The sequence below is a fragment of the Patagioenas fasciata genome, chromosome 2, assembly GCF_037038585.1.
Source record: "Patagioenas fasciata isolate bPatFas1 chromosome 2, bPatFas1.hap1, whole genome shotgun sequence".
Classification (NCBI taxonomy): Eukaryota; Metazoa; Chordata; class Aves; order Columbiformes; family Columbidae; genus Patagioenas; species Patagioenas fasciata.
Genome location: NC_092521.1, coordinates 37,201,023 through 37,219,749, shown reverse-complemented (window position 1 = coordinate 37,219,749; position 18,727 = coordinate 37,201,023). Strand labels below are relative to the sequence as shown.

General features: G+C 37.1%; 1 protein-coding gene across 7 annotated transcripts in view; it reads left to right on the top strand.

Moving 5' to 3' along the window:
- Window positions 1-18,727, top strand: part of CSPP1 (centrosome and spindle pole associated protein 1) — a 66,783-nt gene that overhangs the window by 17,007 nt on the left and 31,049 nt on the right. For 5 of the 7 annotated variants that reach the window (XM_071804045.1, XM_071804043.1, XM_071804039.1 and 2 more), the window contains 11 exons: window positions 423-524; window positions 2,867-3,312; window positions 7,489-7,590; window positions 8,245-8,327; window positions 9,905-9,940; window positions 10,040-10,133; window positions 11,883-11,940; window positions 14,871-15,043; window positions 16,204-16,322; window positions 17,841-17,919; window positions 18,255-18,375. In XM_071804045.1, coding sequence (XP_071660146.1) covers window positions 423-524; window positions 2,867-3,312; window positions 7,489-7,590; window positions 8,245-8,327; window positions 9,905-9,940; window positions 10,040-10,133; window positions 11,883-11,940; window positions 14,871-15,043; window positions 16,204-16,322; window positions 17,841-17,919; window positions 18,255-18,375 — 1,413 coding nt within the window. The remainder of the gene's footprint in view (window positions 1-422; window positions 525-2,866; window positions 3,313-7,488; window positions 7,591-8,244; window positions 8,328-9,904; window positions 9,941-10,039; window positions 10,134-11,882; window positions 11,941-14,870; window positions 15,044-16,203; window positions 16,323-17,840; window positions 17,920-18,254; window positions 18,376-18,727) is intronic. The other 2 variants (XM_065830428.2, XM_071804044.1) reach the window with 2 other exon arrangements.

Below are 18,727 nucleotides of genomic sequence, written 5' to 3'. Positions count from 1 at the left end.
CACACACACACACACACACACACAAGATGTTAAAAAGTCATCTATAAATACATTCAGATTGGAAATTAGAAGGTGATTTCTAATTGTCAAAGGAGTGAATCTTTGGAACAATTTTCAATAGTTTCAGCAGGAGGAAACCTAGCTGATTTTAAGAACGAACTTGTTATCCATTAGTTTTCCTGGGTACTAGACTTTATGCCCAAGAAGCTGACTTCTACTTACAGATTTCAGATTAAGAAAAAGTACTATGTTTAAGAATGAACCAAAACCTCAAAGAATTTAAGCCTTATTTATACATTGCAAAGGAGGAGGGTGCAAACACACAGCTCACATATATTAATTTAATACTGCAGTTTTATGAAGTTAAAAGCCACTCCTCAGAAATGCAAATTTTTTTATGCCCTTTTCAATGCCTGTTTTAGGAGAAACTACGGCTTGAAAGAAACAAGGAGTACAATCAATACCTCAGGGATAAAGAAGAATGGAACGAAAGGTTAAGGAAATTAGGGAAGAAAAACACAGAGGTAATACAGTTTTACTGAAGCTTATACAAAGATGAATATAAATGGTGTTGTCAATAGTTTTATCATTATGAAGACATACAAAGCAAGACAAAATAAGCAAAGCATGTTGTTTAATTAGGCCATAGTTTTATTAATATATCTAGCAAGTCCTGGTTGTGAGTCATACAGTACAGTTCTCGATTCCTGCTTCAGCTGTGTCTGTCTGGTAGAAAGATGCGTTCATTCTTCTCTTTGTCTTAAACAAGTCCCTGGATTGTTCTCAGTGATAAAAGTGGTGGCCAAAAAAGCTGACTCTATGGACAAAATGTTGAGCTCCACACAGTGCTCCTTCACTTTTATTTGTAGCTGCTTTTTCCTCTAGTGCTAGCTGTCCAGTGTATGGTGCTGTGCAATTGTGAACTAAAAAAAAAAAAAAATCTTTAGTACTGAAAATGAGCTAGAGACATGCAGAATTGCAGTCAGATTCTGAGCTGAGCCCTTTGATTTGTGTGGCTGTAGGCAGCTAAGCACCACCCAGCCGCTCACTCACTCCCCCTTCATGGTTGGATGAGGAGTTTAATTGGTAAAGCAAAAGCCATGCACACAAGCAAAGCAAAATGAGGAATTAGTTCACTAATTCACCTCCCATGAGCAGGCAGGTGTTCAGCCATCTGCAGGAGAGCTGGGCTCCATCACAAGTAAGGGTTACTTAGGAAGACAAACACCACAAACCTGAACCTCCCGTGCTTCTTTCTTCCCCCAAGTTTTATTGCTGAGCATGATGTCATAAGGTGTGGAATATCCCTTTGGTCAGTTGGGGTCAGCTGTCCCAACTCTGTCCCTTCCCCGTTCCTTGTGCACCCCCAGACTACTTGCTAATGGAGCAGTGTGAGGAGCAGAAAAGGCCTTGGCTCTGTGTAAGCAGAGCTGCCTTACTTCAGTGATGAACTGCAATAATTTGGAACTCTCATCTCATGCAAGTTTGATTTAAGAAGGCCTTCCACTTTTTGTGATATGGAAATTCTTAAGAGTACCGTACTGTGAAAGCTAGGTTATTATATGAAGGGACTTGTATTTGTACTCACAACAACTAGAAGTTTATTGTCTTTCTTACAGCAGTCAGCAAGTGCAAATACCCATGTCTTTTTAAGTTCTGTCTAGAAGATTGTTTCTTGTCTGTCTTCAGAAAGGCTGTTTTCTTGTGAGAAAGATCTTTTCCTCCAAGTGCATTGGAGTGTAATGTAGTTGAAAACTATTTTAATCTGTGAAGACAGCTATAAGGCAGTATTCAGGAATCCTTTAGATGTTGGAATTCAATATCTGATTCTTATTGGCTTCTTCAAGGATTGGAGTGCAGCACAGCAGTGATCCCTAGGAATTACATGGCAAAAATGCAGCTTATGTTTATGAAACTGAATCTAAACACATAGAAGAATCTTTAGAGCTTTATAGGCATTTATGCTTCCTCAGCTGACTTTTCTAATCAATTCTATTTAAGGAGCCAAGGTTTTTTTATTTCTTCTTTGTTTGTCATCCCGTTGAACTTTTATGTTATTATTATTTTATGGTATTATTCTGTCTCAGATGCAGAATTCTGCATTTCCCTTTGTTGATCTCCATGAGCTTTTTGTCAGCATGTTTTTCCAGTTTGTTAAACCCTTTCTGAGTGGCAGTCATACCCTCTAGTATGTTGATCCCTCTTCCCACTTTGGTGTCATTTGCATCTTTATTTTTCATTACGTTTTGTAAATTATGAGTTGCTGTTGTCTTTATTCCACAGATGAGAGATCAGTGCACAGAAATACTACAGGATTTATCCAAAAACCACATTGTTTGGTAGAACTGTGTATTGAACAGTGGTTCAGTGTGTCACAGGGTTGTTTTTTTATCCACTAAGCTGTCTTTTCTCGTAGGGACATCTCCTGGGGAACAAAGAAATAGATTAAGAAGTGGTCAGGTTAAAATGTGGTGCTCAAAGCCAAGTAGTATTACAGACTTGCCTGAATCTGATTAGAATAAAGATACCAAGTCTCTTGATGAGGTATGAAGTTCAGAGTGTTTTTTGATTCTTTGCACCTCTGAATCTGAAGGTCAAATTTGAGTTTGTAAAAGGCCTGTTCAGGATTGATAGCCATTCTTCTGAAAAACATTACGTAAGAGAAAGAGTGCTTTCTTTTCTCCTCAAGAAAAAAAAAAATCCCTAGCTTTTAAGCCTTCCTTGAAGTACTTTTCATGCTCACCTGCTACTTTTTCTCCAGTATCTGTTTAGGGATTGTTTGAAGAAATGCATAATCAAGTTTTGCTCAATGTGATTTGTTTCTATTCAGATTTTTTAATACTTTTTTTTTCTTCCCATTAAACAGAATGGGATGGACAGGAATAAAAACCCTATTGCTGTTGCCAGGCCCCAGCCAGAACTACAAACAGAAGTACAGCCCTGTAATACAGGTGCAGAACCTCCCAAGAAGGATGCCTTTACTTCTACAGAAGGTTATGAAGAGCTGCTAAATAAGAGATGGCTGGAGGAAGACAGGTATCATAGGTTAGATGATGAGGTTGAATTAAGAAGTCGACTATTCAGTAGAAGACTTGATGAAGATTTAGATGTTCCCAGTCGAAGATATCGTGGATTTGCTAGCCAATCTGTAATTCCTATGAGGAAGCATCACAGATTTGATGAGGATCGTGATTTTGGTAGAAGATACTACAGAATGGACTATGATCCTGAGATAAGTGAAGAAATGGACCCTAGATTTAGATCTGAAAGCACTTATGACAGAAAAACTCCCCGGGCTTTTTATGCTGAAAGGTATTCTTAATAGTGTTTTCTCCTTCATTTCTGTAGTGCTTGTTGACTGTCACCTATGGTTTGCTCTCATTGAAAATTAGACAGGATGCACATATGAAAGCAGGATTTTTGCACTTACTTTAAAAAGGAATTTTGCAATAATTTTTAGAAGAAATATTATAAAGCTGGACCAGTTCCTAAGACTACACATCATATGTTAAGGGAGCATTTTATATATTATGGCAAACCAAGGATACTAGAGAAATTACACCAGAAAAAGAAATCCATGATTATTTTTTCATGAAAAGTAGATTGCCAGAAAGCATGTTGTATTTGAGAGCAAACCCCTGCTCTGGGAACCCAAGATTGCAATGTGTTTTCATAGCCTGTAATACTTATAACAAGTAAATTTTTAGTTTAGATTCCAAACTTGGTTTGAACTTCAATTTTTGGTACATGCCACTAGGTGTTAAAAAGGTAAAAATATATTAAAAAAAAAAATCTTTGTCTTGCTAAATGGCAGACTTTAAACATATGTATAGTTGAACCAAATACTGATGGTGTTAGTAGGTGCTCATTTCAGTAATAACTACACAATTTGAATAAAAAATTAAGAAAACCCAAACCAAACATAAAGTGTTTTAGACAAATCATTCAGGAGGAAAAGTGATATGTGTACTCTTAATTATTAAATAGTCTTTACTGTGTTAACTGATAAACCAGGTTAGTTGCTTTGGCATAAATTGTTAATCTTTCTCTTCTAGCTCCCTCATTTAAAATGGAAAAAACAAACAAGCAAACAAAAAGCATAACCATCTCAATCATTCAGGGTTTGGCAATCTGGCCATCTGCTTGTATTCCATTGCAAGAACCGGTTGCTTTCAAAAACAAATGGGTTGTGGTGTGAAGTAGTACCAAACTTTAAACAGATGTGTTTTATACAGCTAAATTCAAGTGGAATGAAGCAGTAAAGTTTCTTGTAAATAAATTTTTAAAAGGTGCTTGAAGAGTGTTCATTTGTTCAACTACAGATCTTGGGAACCTGAGTATTGTAGATACTTGGTTTTGGTGTGTATTATTGTGTGTGTGTGTGGGGGGGGTTGTTGTTGTTTGTTTGGTCTTTGTGTTAAGCCTGTTGCCAGAATTATTTTACTGCAGTTGCTTCAGTGAAGGAAACACCACAGTCCTTCCCTTTTTAAGCAAAATATATATTTTTTTTCTCCTAGAATTAGCACTTTTAGAAAAAACAGAAAGCTAATTGTATCACTCTCAACAGTGTTAAATATTACAATAATGTTTTGTTGTTAATTGCTGGTGGACTGGTTAAATGATCTTTTGAGTCATTGTTTGCAGAGATAGTTTTCTGGATAGTAATGCAAATTAATAATGAGCAAAAACAAATCCCAAAATGCTCTTCTACTGCAAAAACATTTTCTAAATTGAATGAAGTCATGCTCCTTTTCCAGTTTCAAATGCCAACAGAGTTAGAATAACTTCTCTACAAAAATAACTGTTGATATTATTTCTCAGCCTTTTAAAAAAAAATCGTAGGGGAATTAAGTAGCTGTGGAGAAAATGAAATACCTGGAAATATTTGGGAGATACAGACTAAATAAATGGGTTATTTCAGAGGTTCAGATTGTATGTTCAGATGTGGTTCTAAACCCATGTATTTATTCATGCAATGTTTCCGAAAAGGACTAGGAAATGGAAACAGTGGTTAAATAGATAGCAGGAACAAGATTGCCCATTTCCTGCTGAATGAGATTCAAAGAAGAGCACGCAAATACAAATTTTGTTCCATCCTGTAGTTTAATATTAATAGAGATGAGCAAAGGGGAGTTTAGGGTAGAGTCTTCTCATCCTACAGCTTTTCAGAAAGAAAAATATTAGGAGCTTGACTTGGTGTCTAACGAAGATAATCAAAATGTCCATATTTTTGAGACTAATGGCAACGTTAATCCTCTATGGTAATTAACACCTAGAAGGATTAAGGTTCTCTTTTTACTAGGTAGCTGTTTGCCACTATGTAATGCAATTGGCGCAAAGTCAAATATTTAAACAAAAATGACCATTTGATAAAGATTAAGGGTTTATTTTGTTTCTCAAAGAATATGTACAGAATTAGATATGTAAAATATTAGCAAGGATGATGTTTGAACCAAGAGTAGATGGTATCATGTTGAAAAGAAGTATGCTAGTTCTTAGTTATTCCAGAAAACACTGATGGTGCTTGTATAAACATCTGTGACTATCATAGGCAATTAATTGCTTATTTGGAGAGGTCTCTGCAACAGTTTTAGTTCCAGTTTTCTTTTAAAATAAAGAACAGACAATAGTGTTGTCTTTCTTATTGGCAAACTTGGTGCATCTTCTTAAAAGAAGTTACTGAACCATCACCTGATTTGCCTGAACTGAAATATGTACATGAAATTAAGGTTTGGGTGTGTGTAATTTCTACTTTGCTGATTTTTTAAATTGAAAATTAATTTTTAAAAAATTAAATGTGCGTTGCAATCCAGTATTTTTTTGTCCTTTGCCACATCAGTCTCTCTTCAAGGAGAAACACCTCTATTCGTTACTGATGGCTCAGCTTCTGAAGAGTTAGCTTTTTGGTTTTTATATATTTCAGGCAAAGTTGATTTTCCCAGAACACATTTGATTCATGACAGAAACTAAATTCATAAGGAGCAGTATTTTTATTTGCTGTACTAAACTTTTTATGTTTTTAAATGGGCTTTATTGATTTGGAGAGGCAGGTGTTTGTAACAGGACCTTTCAGAAAGGTTTCTGTTTTGACAGAGGCACAGGGACTGCGGCATGTTGCAACAGACAGAAATGGTGACAGGAGAGCGAGAAGACGTGCAAAATGCTCTGTTTCTGATGAGCGAAATGCTTTAGTCCATCCCCAGCAGTCAGCTCTGCCCTATAAACATGATACAAGAGCTTCTTGATGGCATTGGGCCCACATGGCTGGCCCTGCCATGCTAAACTTGCTGCTTTTTACAAAAAAGGTTGCGTGTTGAATCCCAAGGTTTGTTTCTTTGCTCCCTCCCTGCACCCTCTCATCGCTCTATGGACAACGCTTTCTCTGACCTGCCCGTGTTTTGGTCTTATGTCACCAGCCTTGTAAGCAGCAGATTGATCATTATCAAAAAGATGATCTTGATAATGAAAAAAGATCATGTTGTGCCAAGAGGATGGATATTGTTCTTTCATGTTGTTCTTATGGGTTGCTAAGATGCCAAACCAATGTTTAATAATCTGTTTGCATCCTTTTGCCTTTCATTACTGGATTTTATTTAAATTACAGAGATGAGCAGAGCTGTGGATCTTTTTAAATAAAAGAATAAGATTAAGATTATGAGGTTTTTTACTGTTTATCTAGGTTTTGGTTTGTTTGCTTAATAGGAAATCCATGGTTCTGTTCAGCTTGGAAAATATATAACTTTCTTAGTGTCTGTTGGGTACTTTATTTTTCATTGAATACTTATTCTTGCCGTATTTTATCAAGGTAACTTGAAGTCCTCATTAGAGAGTAGTTAATTTGCAAGGCAAGAAGAGCCTGTAAATTCAACTACCTCAGACCTTTTCAGGAAAAGCTCCCTTGTGTCCATACAATTTTTGGCATCTTTGGCTTTATTTGAAGTTTCAGTTACACTACTTTACTTTGCATCTAAGATAATTCAGATTTTAGCTCCTGAACTTTTGAATTCACCATGTTACCTGTCTTTTACCTTGATCAAAAGTCACCTCTTTTAAATGGTATCAGGTGCATAGTGAAGGATAGGTTGTCACTGAAGAAGCTTTTCATATCTCAGTGGACTATTTCACCAGACTTGTGCGACAGCTGTGTGCTGAAATCTGTTGTAGACATTGTTGGCTGCTGGGGATTAAGAGCAGCGAGATCTCTTTCAATTAATGCAGTGTGCATGCTGAATGCTTTTCAGCTCTGAAAATTCTTAACCAGGCTCAACAGATAAAGGTTGCATGGAAACAGACTTGGGAATTCAGACTCCAGACAGAGAGCTGTCTTAACAATGCTAGCAAAGTGAATTATTTCTAGAAATTTTGTGCGATATTTTCAGAACAGTGTGCAATCAGGCTGAGGATCCATTTGCACAAAACTGCTGGACCTTCCGTTTCAGATTTGACGTTTTTAGGCAAACATAGCTGAATATTTTCTATTTCTTTAAGGCCCTATCTGGATGGAATAGTAAGAGATCTTCCTGCAGATTATGAAGACGAATTAAAGGAGAGACCACGTGTGCAGCAGAACTCAAGAGCTGGAAACTCTAGGTGTGGTATACAGTCTGTTTTTCTGATAATTGCACTGCAAAATCATGGCGAAAGGAAAATATTTCCTTAAAATCCCTAATGTGTTGTCTGAAATGGCTGATAGTTTTTCCTGCAGCTAGGATATAATAGAACAAGAAAAATATGTTTCCTTTCAGAACAGCTATTGAAGCTTGCATGCCAGTTTTCTTTTTGAAACAATAGATCATGTGTTCTCCAACCAAAGTCTTAATTGTTAGAATAACATGGAATCCTTTTTTTGATAGTAGTTTTAAAATGCGTTTTTTCCACTTGTCTTGGTTTTTCAAGTCCTGAAGCGATCTAAACGGACGAGGCAGAAGCAGAACACTTGGAAAGTGTTCTTAACTTTTGACTTAAACTCTTGACTGGCACCACTCATTCTGTCAACATTGTTGAAGTGCTCAACTGAGTCAGTGTTTCTGATGGTTTCAGACACGCAGGCAAACGAGAACTTGAGAAACGCCTTTTTGCCAGGCGATTTCTTCTCTTGCTTGTGGTATTTCTTTGGATTTTAGGAAAGCTGTTTGTCATAAATGTATCATATAGTGATATAAGTGCATCTATCATATTTCACATGGACTGCAAGTAAATTCTCAAGTTTGATCTTTAAGTTTGCTTTTTATTTGTCTTTGCCAGAAATCAGGTACAAATTAGATCTTCAGCTAATGAACAGGCCAAGTCTGCAGCTGAAACGCCGTGTGCAACAGGCCTCGTTCTTGGTATGTATAAAAAAACTTGACTAATGACACCGAGTTAACCTTTCTTTGCATATTTTCTTTTTCTTTGGGAATAATCAAAAACTAGAAAAATTAACTTTCTTTGTGCTAATTGTCCCCAAGACTAGTAAATAAATATTATTTACATGGAGAAAAAAGAAAGTTCCTTTTCCCTCTTAATTTAACAGGCCTTTCTAATTAATTTTGAAGAGCCTGAGTTTCTTCTTAGATTTCATTAACAGTTTAAGGTCCAGATACGTTCTTAATTTTTTAAAAAGAAATGAAGTATAGGAGAAATATTAATTATTGTTAAAGACACAAATTGGTATTGAATTTTAGTTGCAGAAATATGAGAAACAGTAATGTACTGTTCACAACCTTGTGCAAGAACAAATGTTTCTGATAATCTTAGTGCTTAAATGTAGCTATAAAATTTAGCAGGGAGCATTATTGTTGAGTGAAGTAGAGAAAAATACTTTTGAGAACATAGCATTCCTAGCTAAATTCAGAAAATGATAAGGCAAGAATAGAACTCTAGTAGTTCCTCACATGGAAGCCTTTGAAGGCGAGCTACGTTTGAATTGTGGAAAAATTGACTAACAGTTGTCAGAATAACTTAACTTATTTTTACATTTGAGCTTACTTGATCTTCGGTGCTATGTGTGGCAGGTCAATTTTTTGGAACTTTTTGAAGAGTGGTGTTGCAATGGTCAGTTGCTCTTATCTGGTCAGTCATCTCATTTGTAGTAACTGGGATACACAAAGTTGTGAATTTGTATTCCTAGCAGTCCTGACTAGGAGAAGAATATTGTTAACTATGTTACATAAGGATTAAGTCAATTAAAATTGGAAATTTTTGGAAAGTGATTTTGGACTTCCCCAAAATCACAACTGTGAGGTTCTCTTGCACACTTTCGCGACTTTACCATCCTGGCACAGTAACTGAAGAAGAAATTCAGTCAGTCATGCATCATGTTTGTGGTGGGTTTTGGTTTTGTTGTTTCCTTGTCTCTTCCTTCAGTTTATTGTTCAGGTCTACTTCACTGGAGTTCCACAATGATTTTGTGTATGGAAATATGTTAGGAGTCCTTGTGTCTGATAGTCATACTACATAGAAAGTGGTGACGATGTGTTTTTTGTTTTGCTTTAAAAATAATAGAAGACTCCATGTGAATTGTGGGGAACTACCACGCATCGGAAGTTTATTGAGTTCCTTAAAATCCATGTGAGATGTTATTACATATACAAATCTAACAATACGTTGTTAATTCTTAGTAGTCCTGGGAACCATCCTAAAAGTGGAGCAATTTGCTTTCTTTCCTGTGGGTTTGACTCTCTTCAGTTTTAACTTTCATTTTTTTCCAGAGCAGTGCCCCATAGTTCAGGACTGCCATAGTGTGTCTTCCTTAGTTGAGCATTAGGGAAAAAAAAAAAAGTAACTTTTTTTAGTTGCTATTATATCACATAGCTTTGAAATTTGTAGCTTCCTGATTATACAAAACCAGGCAAACTAGGAAAATAATAATGAAAATTCCAAAGAAACTGCATATTAAAACTAGCTTGCCTTTTTTTTTTTTCAGTCAGTAAAGATCCAATGTTCTTATGCACATTCCCAGGTAGTATTCTATGTTTCATGTTTTAAATTGACTGAAATGCACTGTTTTTGTCCAATATTTAAAGGAGCATTTATGCAAATGTCTGGTCATTGCCATTAGGTGATCAGGACCGAGAACTTCTCCAAAGGAAAAAAGAGAAATACAGGCAAGAACTAATAGAACAGATGGCTGAGCAGCAGCGAAATAAGAGACGGTAATGGAAAGTTACTATATTTTTAAAAGATAAGGGCTGAAACTTAAATGAATTTCATTAATTCAATGTGGTAAGAGTAATTTTCATAACTAAGGAATTCCAGCTGGCTCGGTACTATTGCATCCAATTAAACTCATTGGCATGAGAGCTTTAGTTTTTAATAAACAAATTAATCAGCTTTCAATGGAATAAAGGAAAAAACAATTTTTTTTTTTTTTCATCTAAAAGAGAAGACTTCTAGTTCCTTCACTGTAAAGAAGCTCTAACTGAAGTTGTTTTTTTTGCTGGTAGAGGAGTGTCTAATTACTTTGCAAAGTCGAAAATTAATCTTGTTTTGGGAAAGTAACCTTTAACTTTCAAAGCACGTGACCATCTGCCTTATGCAGAATAATAAAACAAGAATTTCTTGCTTATCTACTAGTAGCTCCTGTTCAATAATAGCACGGATACATAAAAACACACAGTGATATTAACAAAGGGATAAGGAATGAAAAATAAGTTACTATTGACAGTTTCTGTGTGATGAAAAATTGTATATGCTGAACAAGCCTGCACCCTGAAATTACAATGTAATACTTATTTCTCTACTTTTGTATAATTCATGTCAATAAGTTTATTATAAAATGCTTGCTGTAGCATGACTAAAGATCAGTTTTTAAGAAATGTCCCGAAAGATTGTAGTAAAAAGCAATGTGGTGGTTTGTGCTTTTATGGTAGTTGGATTTTTATTAGGTGGAATAGATGATAGCCAGGTATCACAGTATCACAGTATGTTTGGGATTGGAAGGGACCTCAAAAGATCATCTAGTCCAATCCCCCTGCTGGAGCAGGAACGCCTAGGTGAGGTCACACAGGAATGTGTCCAGGCGGGCTTTGAATGTCTCCAGGGAAGGAGACTCCACAACCTCCCTGGGCAGCCTGTTCCAGTGCTCTGTTACCCTCACTGAGAAGAAGTTCTTTCTCAAATTTAAGTGGAACCTCTTGTGTTCCAGCTTGATCCCACTGCCCCATGTCCTATCATTGTTTGCCACCGAGAAGAGCCTGACTCCATCCTTGTGGCACTCACCCTTTATATATTTATAAACATTAATAAGGTCACCCCTCAGTCTCCTCCAAACTAAAGAGCCCCAGCTCCCTCAGCCTTTCTTCATAAGGGAGGTGCTCCACTCCCTTAATCATCTTTGTTGCCCTGCGCTGGACCCTCTCCAGCAGTTCCCTGTCCTTCTTGAACTGAGGGGCCCAGAACTGGACACAATATTCCAGATGGGGTCTCACCAGGGCGGAGTAGAGGGGAAGGAGGACCTCTCTCGATCTACTGACCACCCGCCTTGTAATACACCCAAGGATGCCATTAGCCTTCCTGGCCACAAGGGCACAGTGCTGGCTCATGGTCATCCTGTTGTCCACCAGGACCCCCAGGTCCCTTTTCCCCTACACTGCTCTCTAATATGTCATTCCCCAACCTGCACTGGAACCTGGGGTTGTTCCTGCCCAGATGCAGGACTCTACACTTTCCCTTGTTAAATTCCATCAGGTTACTTCTTGAGAGTTCTGTGTATTTGCAAATAATACACAGTATCCTTCTTCCCTGATTCCAGAAGAAATCAAGTGGAATAATGTCCTTTGTTATCCTATATTTTCAGTTATTTTAACTATGGGGTTGCGGTATCTGTGCTTTGAAAGAATTAATATAGTTGTTACTGCTTTCTGATTTGATTCTTTTTTATTATTATTTATTTTTTAAAACAGTGAGAAGGAACTTGAGCTCTCAGTTGCTGCTTCTGGAGCTCAAGACCCAGAAAAGAAGGTAAAGAAACTTGAATTTTCTTTAACCTATGTGGACTTTTTTTTTTATTACATGTACACTGTGGTTGCTCAATCTCAAAACTCCATAGGGCCTTCATAGAATGATAACTGTTGTGTTTTTTTCCTAATAGAGCATTAGCACAAAATAAAATTAAAGTCAAGCATAATAAGGATGTAACTCATTAAACGTACTTTCAGCTTTAGAGGAAAATATTTTCACCGAAGTTGTCAGCCATTTTCTTTTGCTGTGGCCAAGTGGAAATTTTGTACAAGCAGTGGGTATCATGGCAAAAATACTTAGTCTCCAGTGGTAGCCCGTACATGTACACATTAGTAACCTTTCTTTTGGAATGTGAAGTACGCTGTAGAAAGTTTTTGCTCTTTTTTGATTAAAAAAATAAATCCAGTTGTTTGGCAACCTGGTGGATCTCATTGAAGCAATGTTTAATTTTGCATTTTTAATTCTTTTTTAAACTATCCAATGTAGTGTTCATGATTACAAGCATTTTAATAGGATTTTTAAAAAAGCGTGTTTAATATTGTATTGCTTTTAAGACTTGGTGCAGAGTTACTACTCTCTCCACTTCCTTGGTAATGTGATTGTTGCACCAAGAGTTTTGGTGAGCACGTCTGAAGGAGCAGGTCGTCAGCACTGCTACCGCTGGCAGCAGACTGATTGTCACACTGCTGGTGTGACTTACGCGTGCGTTTGCCAAGTGCCCAAAGCCATCGCATCTTGGGTGCAGCAGAGATGTGCTGCTGGAGGTGTAGGCTGGGTAACTTTCTCAAGCAAGAATAAACTGGTTATTAATTAAACTGGTTACCAGTTTAAATTATCAATGGTGCTGGTTTTGGAGGGAAGCTACAACACGGAAAGAAACTCGTGCCATTTCTGGAGAGTTCAGCAGAGGTGGAAGGAGCTGTTATTTTCTGGAAATATTAGTCAGCATGTGGGGCAGGAGATGTAGATAAGCAATGAAGCTGAATCAAAATTTTTACTCCTAAACGGCGAGGGAGAACACTGACAAGTGGTCTGGTTGCATATTCCTGCCCTCTCTGCCTAAAGTATCTGTGGGGCTTGTGTGATCCCTTTTGCAGACTGATTCAGCCTGATTACCTGGTTATCTGGACCTTTTTTTGGTGCTTGAGTTGATTTAGAGAAGTTGGTTGGTTCACCAGGGATTCAGGTGGCGAAAGGGGGAGGGATGGAGTGTAGAGCTGGGAGCCAGGCAGGGAAAGAAGGAAAACTGAGCAAGAGGATGCCGGCTCTTTTGGCACAGCAGGCTGTAAGTCACTGTAAACAGTTTTGTCTAATCAAAGCTGACTAGGTGGAAGCATGCTGTGCTGTAGCACTCTATATACCATGTGCATCTCAGTCAGAGTCTGAAAACTGCCTGTTGTAGGAAGAAAATTATATCCAGAGCAAGTCCAGGGCATATATGGATGTTTTAAACCCATTAATTTATCCAAAAGCCTTCAATTAAGTCAAATTGCTGCATTCATTAAGTATCAGTCACTGTTAGCTTTAAATTGCCTCTCAGGGAAAGATTCTAATTAGGTGGATTTCTTGACTAATTACAGGTTGGTTAAATAGCAGTGCTTGATTAAGAATCTGTAAATGTAGACTGCCATATATACTGCTGGTTTAAAAGAAAACAATCCCCAGGATGAACCAAATACCATAGTAAGATCTGAAATTAGCTACAGAGCTGAAATCTGGGGCACTTTGAGAGCAGTTCACCTGAAGCTTGTTAGTGAGAAAGGCTGTTTTAAATGTTCTCCTGCTCCAGACACCGGATTTGAAAAGAGAAGTTAAAAAAAAGTTCTGTAGACAGCTTTATAATTTTTAGCTATTGTAGCTCATATCTATTTTCTAATTTTGTATTCACATCTAGAAATTTGATGTTATTAAAAACATTAATGTCTAGTAGATTTTCAGAATTTTAATCTTAATCCTGTAGTTCATGATTGGTGAGTACTAACTGCCTTGTATATACTGTCTTGCAGCTAAGTGATGAGGAGGTAAACATTTAATATTTTGCTGAAATACTTCTATATTGTAGGGTATATGGTTTGCTGTTAGATATTTAATATTTAGCTCTATGCTGGTATTAGTTTTGTCTGAATGCATGTTAATTGAAGCACTGCGATGTTTGGACCAGTAAATTCAGAAACAAAATCCATTTTACTTATACAATGTATGGATTTTTTTCTGGTATTATGTTGTACTGACTCATTTAAACAAACACATATATAGCAGCTGGTGTAAGGGCTTTCCTGGGCACGATAGTATAGTTCTGAAACTTGCATGCCTTTGCATTATTTGCATGTTGCCTTTGACTTTCTGCTGGGGCTGCCAGTTGTCAATAAACATTTGATACTTTTATTTTAAAAAGAAACCCCCCCCAAATCTTCTAATTCTGGTTGAAAAATGTAATAAAATCAAAGGAACTTAAAAAATAAAATAATGGTATTGCACGGAAATGTTTATTGGAAATAGTATGTGTGTGTGTGTTAGGTTTTACTGATTATGAGCTATTATAATATTGGGGTGGGAGTGATTTCAGAAACTTTTCCCATGCATAATATAAGTCTGTGTAGGAAACTGGCAGCTGTAGATAACCTGTACTACAGACAACTGTGGAAATACTTATTTTTTTCTGGACAATAGCTAGAACCATATACTTCTTGAAACCTGCCGTAGAGGTTGGTTTTTGTAAATCTGTGGCAAATATGCTAGATTTCCTTACAGTATTTGATTTCCAGTAATACCTTGGGATAAAAAAATGCAGTTTACTAGAAATCTGAACAGCTAGTTCAGACCCAGAGAAGTGTTTAACGCAACTTAAATAGACATTTGGAATATTTCCTAGTAATAACAAGGTAACTGGTTTGTGTGTTGTTTTTTTCTTTTTTTTTCCCTCCTTTTAGCCAAATAGATTGAAGCAGTTTGGCATGACAGCGGGAGCTTCTGAAGAGAAGGTACCTCCTGAAAGGCCTAGGGTGGCTTTCCAAACTCCAGTGCCTGTCCCTTCGACCTCTCCACTGAACGAAGACTTTCACAGGGGACTGTCCAGCACTCTTGGTGAAATAGCAGCTCCCAGGTGCTTCACCATTGTGTTCATTTTGCATATTAAGATTGTTGGCAAGCACGTTGCTAGTGCTAAGGTCAGTGGTGCTGTGGATCCTTTTCCAAGGAACTAATGGAGGTAGAAATAATATTTTGACGAGTACCAGAATCCTAAACTACTTCACACTGAAATAAACTTTTAATGTCTGTTTCTTCAGAGTTTATTTTGAAAAGTCTGGGGAAGGCTGGATTATTTGTGAAGACACCTCTGGTTTAGGGGATGTTTGTGTAGAATAAGGGATGTGCTGTACAAGTGACATCCGTGGCTGCATATGGAACCATGTTGTGAGGGCACCTGCCCAGCAGTGTCCGTATTGTTAGGAGGCTGGTGTGGCGTGAGTGTGGCCCCTGTCAGTTAAGCAATCTCCCAGGCCTAAGCTCAGGAGTGCAGTGAAGGCAAGGACAGTTTCCACTAGACCCTGAGACTGACACTAAACTGTCTAGGGAGAGAGGAGGAGCTTCACGCATGTGGCTGAAGCTGTGCTGTGCCACTTGCCCTTTGACCAGAGACTAATCCTTGACTTGTTTTATTTACTGTTACTGATGTAACCAGTAAGTATCATTGACCAGTTAAAAAATGTGTGCTTGTTTTATGTTCTTCAGGTCTCTGGAATAGTGTGGGTTCGTGCACTACTCCCTAAGGCAAGGTTAATTCCCTACTGAGGCTTATTGTATCTTGTTCCTGCATGGTACTGATGAGAGGTCTTGGGCTGAGCTAAGTCCAGAATTTTCCCATAGTGAATTAATTCTTTCTGTCTCTCTTCCTTGCCTTTTCAGCTGTACAACTACCTGAAAGGAGGTTGTAGCATGGAGGATGTTGGTCTCTTCTCCTGAGTAGCAAGTGATAGGACAAGGGGAAATGGCCTCAAGTTGTGCCAGGGGAGGTTCAGATTGGGTATTAGGAAAAAAATTCTTCACGGAAAGGGTTGTCAGGCACTGGAACAGGCTGCCCAGGGAAGTGGTGGAGTCACCATCCCTGGAGGTGTTAAAAGATGTATAGACGAGGTTCTCAGGGACATGATGTAGTGCTACAGTTAGGTTATGGTTGGACTTGATGATCCTGAGGGTCTGTTCCAACTGAAATGATTCTGTGATTCTAACGAAACAAAAAATTGTTTTCCTTTTTTCTTTAAGGGTTGTACCAATGCCACCGCCCCTACCACCAGTTTTGACAGACAACTACAGAACGCCTTACGATGATGCATATTACTTTTATGGGGCTAGGAATCCTTTGGATCCCAATCTTGCATATTGTAAGTTGATGATTTTAGGTGGATTGGTTGTTGGGGTGATTCAGATGACTGCTTTTTGTCTTGTTAAATGATGAATTATATAGAACTAGTAACAATAATTTCAACCCATTTCTTAGATGTGTATTGAATGAAAAGTAGACTTTTTTTCAATACTGGTTTTGGATTAAGTTGTTTTCTCCAATTACAAAAGGGGCTACAGCTTCCAGAAATCTTTTTCATCGCTTCAACAGGCTCTAGTCTCAGCTACTTAGCCATTGCTACTTCTAGATAATTCCTTTAATATTTTGATTATCAAAACTGTAATTTTCTAAAATTGCTTAAATCATATTATAATTGATTACAGGTTTAGGTGTCACTGCGATTTCAGATGTAATTTTAAATATTTTTAAAGGAACTGTATGAAGTAATCTAACTTCTTATTTTAAGAACTCCTGTTTTATTTACCCTTTGACTGCCTCATGAAAATTTCACAAGTGAAACAACTGTGATGTGTGTGGGAGGGACTGGATTATGTGGTGGTTTTTTTTCCTTTTAATTTTTAGAGGAAAAAACAGAAATACGTTTTAAAAGTTGCTGTGCTATCTTCATGGAAAAGTTAAAATAAAGGAGAAAAATAATAAGTCCTTTACTGATTAATTTGAATGATATTTGTGTCCATTGGGTAATTTCAGGAATGCTAGAGATCTAAGAGCAAAAGTTTTCTTTTTTTTCTCCATGGTAAACCTCTCCCTGTCTTGAAACGTAATAGTTTATGGTTTGAGAAAGATTTTTTTTTTTTTTTAATTTTATTTTGGTTGTAAAGGTCCAGGCACCTTTTTTACTTTCTCTTTGCAAACTTATTTTCAGACAAAGTTTTAACTCACAGAAGTTTTGAGGTTCTTTGGGGGGGTTGTTTGGTGTGTGGGTTTTTTTGTGTGTTTGTTTTGCTGTTTGTTTGTTTTTACTATTCTGTTGATATAACCTTCAGGGTCAATTGGTTTGCAGTTTAGGGTATTAAAGAAACTAATATCTAAAATTCATGTATGAGAGATAGTATAAAAGCTTGTTTGAGAGATGCGTCTCTCACTGTTTTGAACACTTGAACACAAGCAGCAATGTGCACAGTAAGTTCAAGCCCTGGTGTGTCAGGTTGTATTTCAGTGTGAAAATGCAGATGCCAAATGCTCTGTAGTTCTGCAGTAGAGATGATGGGATTGTCCTCACAGTAGAGGACAAGTTTGGAAAGCATGAGGACAAGTGTTACATTAAATGAGTTATTTCTTTTTGTTAGTTCATTGTGCAGTATGCTAATGAAACATTTGTTATTTTAAAGGGATTTAGTTGAATTCAAGAAGTAAATTTATACCTTAGCATTGTGTATCTTGTATGAGGGACAGCATTAAGGATTAGCTGAGACTGTTATAGAAGTTTGGAGTCTTGTTTGTAATTCTGCAGTCACAGAGTTTGATCAGTGAGCTCTGTTTATTTTTGAGCATTCAAAATTTAGAATAGCATTATTTTTTTTTTTTTACTCTGCAGATGGTACAGGTATGATGGGAGTGCAGCCCACACCTAATCAGGACCCTCCTTTAGATCAGGCACCAGTAGAGCAATCTATGTAAGTATTATCTGTATTCATAATCTTTGTTAGTATTAATCTGTATTGATATGCTTTTTATGTTTGGAGTATTTTGCTGACAACAGATATACCTTTGAAATAAATGAGTTAAAGACAGCTCTTCAATATTCTAATTAAGAATATCTTGCTAAAAATAATTCATTGACCTTCTGGTTTTATGTGGATTTATGAAAATGTTTGAGATTATAAACTGCCAGACTGTGGAAAACAACAGCTCTTAAATATTTCAGGCAGGGTTGTGGGTTTTTTTTTAAACTCCCGCCCTTCTGGACTCTTTGATATTTTGCTTTTATATGTGTGGTTTTCTAATTCAGAAGTAACATTGGACAGAGGAATACAGCAGACAGACAAAGAAGCACAGCAGGATTTCCTGAAGAAAACAGAAAACCTTCCAAAGAAGCAACATTATCTTATCAAAAAGAATTACAACAACAGGTACTGAGTGATAAAGCTTCTGTTGCTTTCTTCTCTTAGTTTTTAAGGTATAATAGTCGTAACTGTAGCACTTTTTCAAACATCTTTATTTAGTTTAAAAGTAAAAAGCTTTCTTAACTCTGCCTCCCTTTATCACTTCCTTCCTCCCATTCCTCTGATCCTCCTTTAATTATTTTAGCTCTTCAGGTGGACATCAAACTCTTGGTAGAGACAATGTTAGCACTGACAGCAAGCAGATTAGTTGCAGGCATGGAGTTTTATATAAATTATATTTATAAACATAAGAACCTACATTGTAAAAGCAATGAGTTGTATTGCTCTGATATTCCAATGGGAAGAGTGCTTTTGAGCA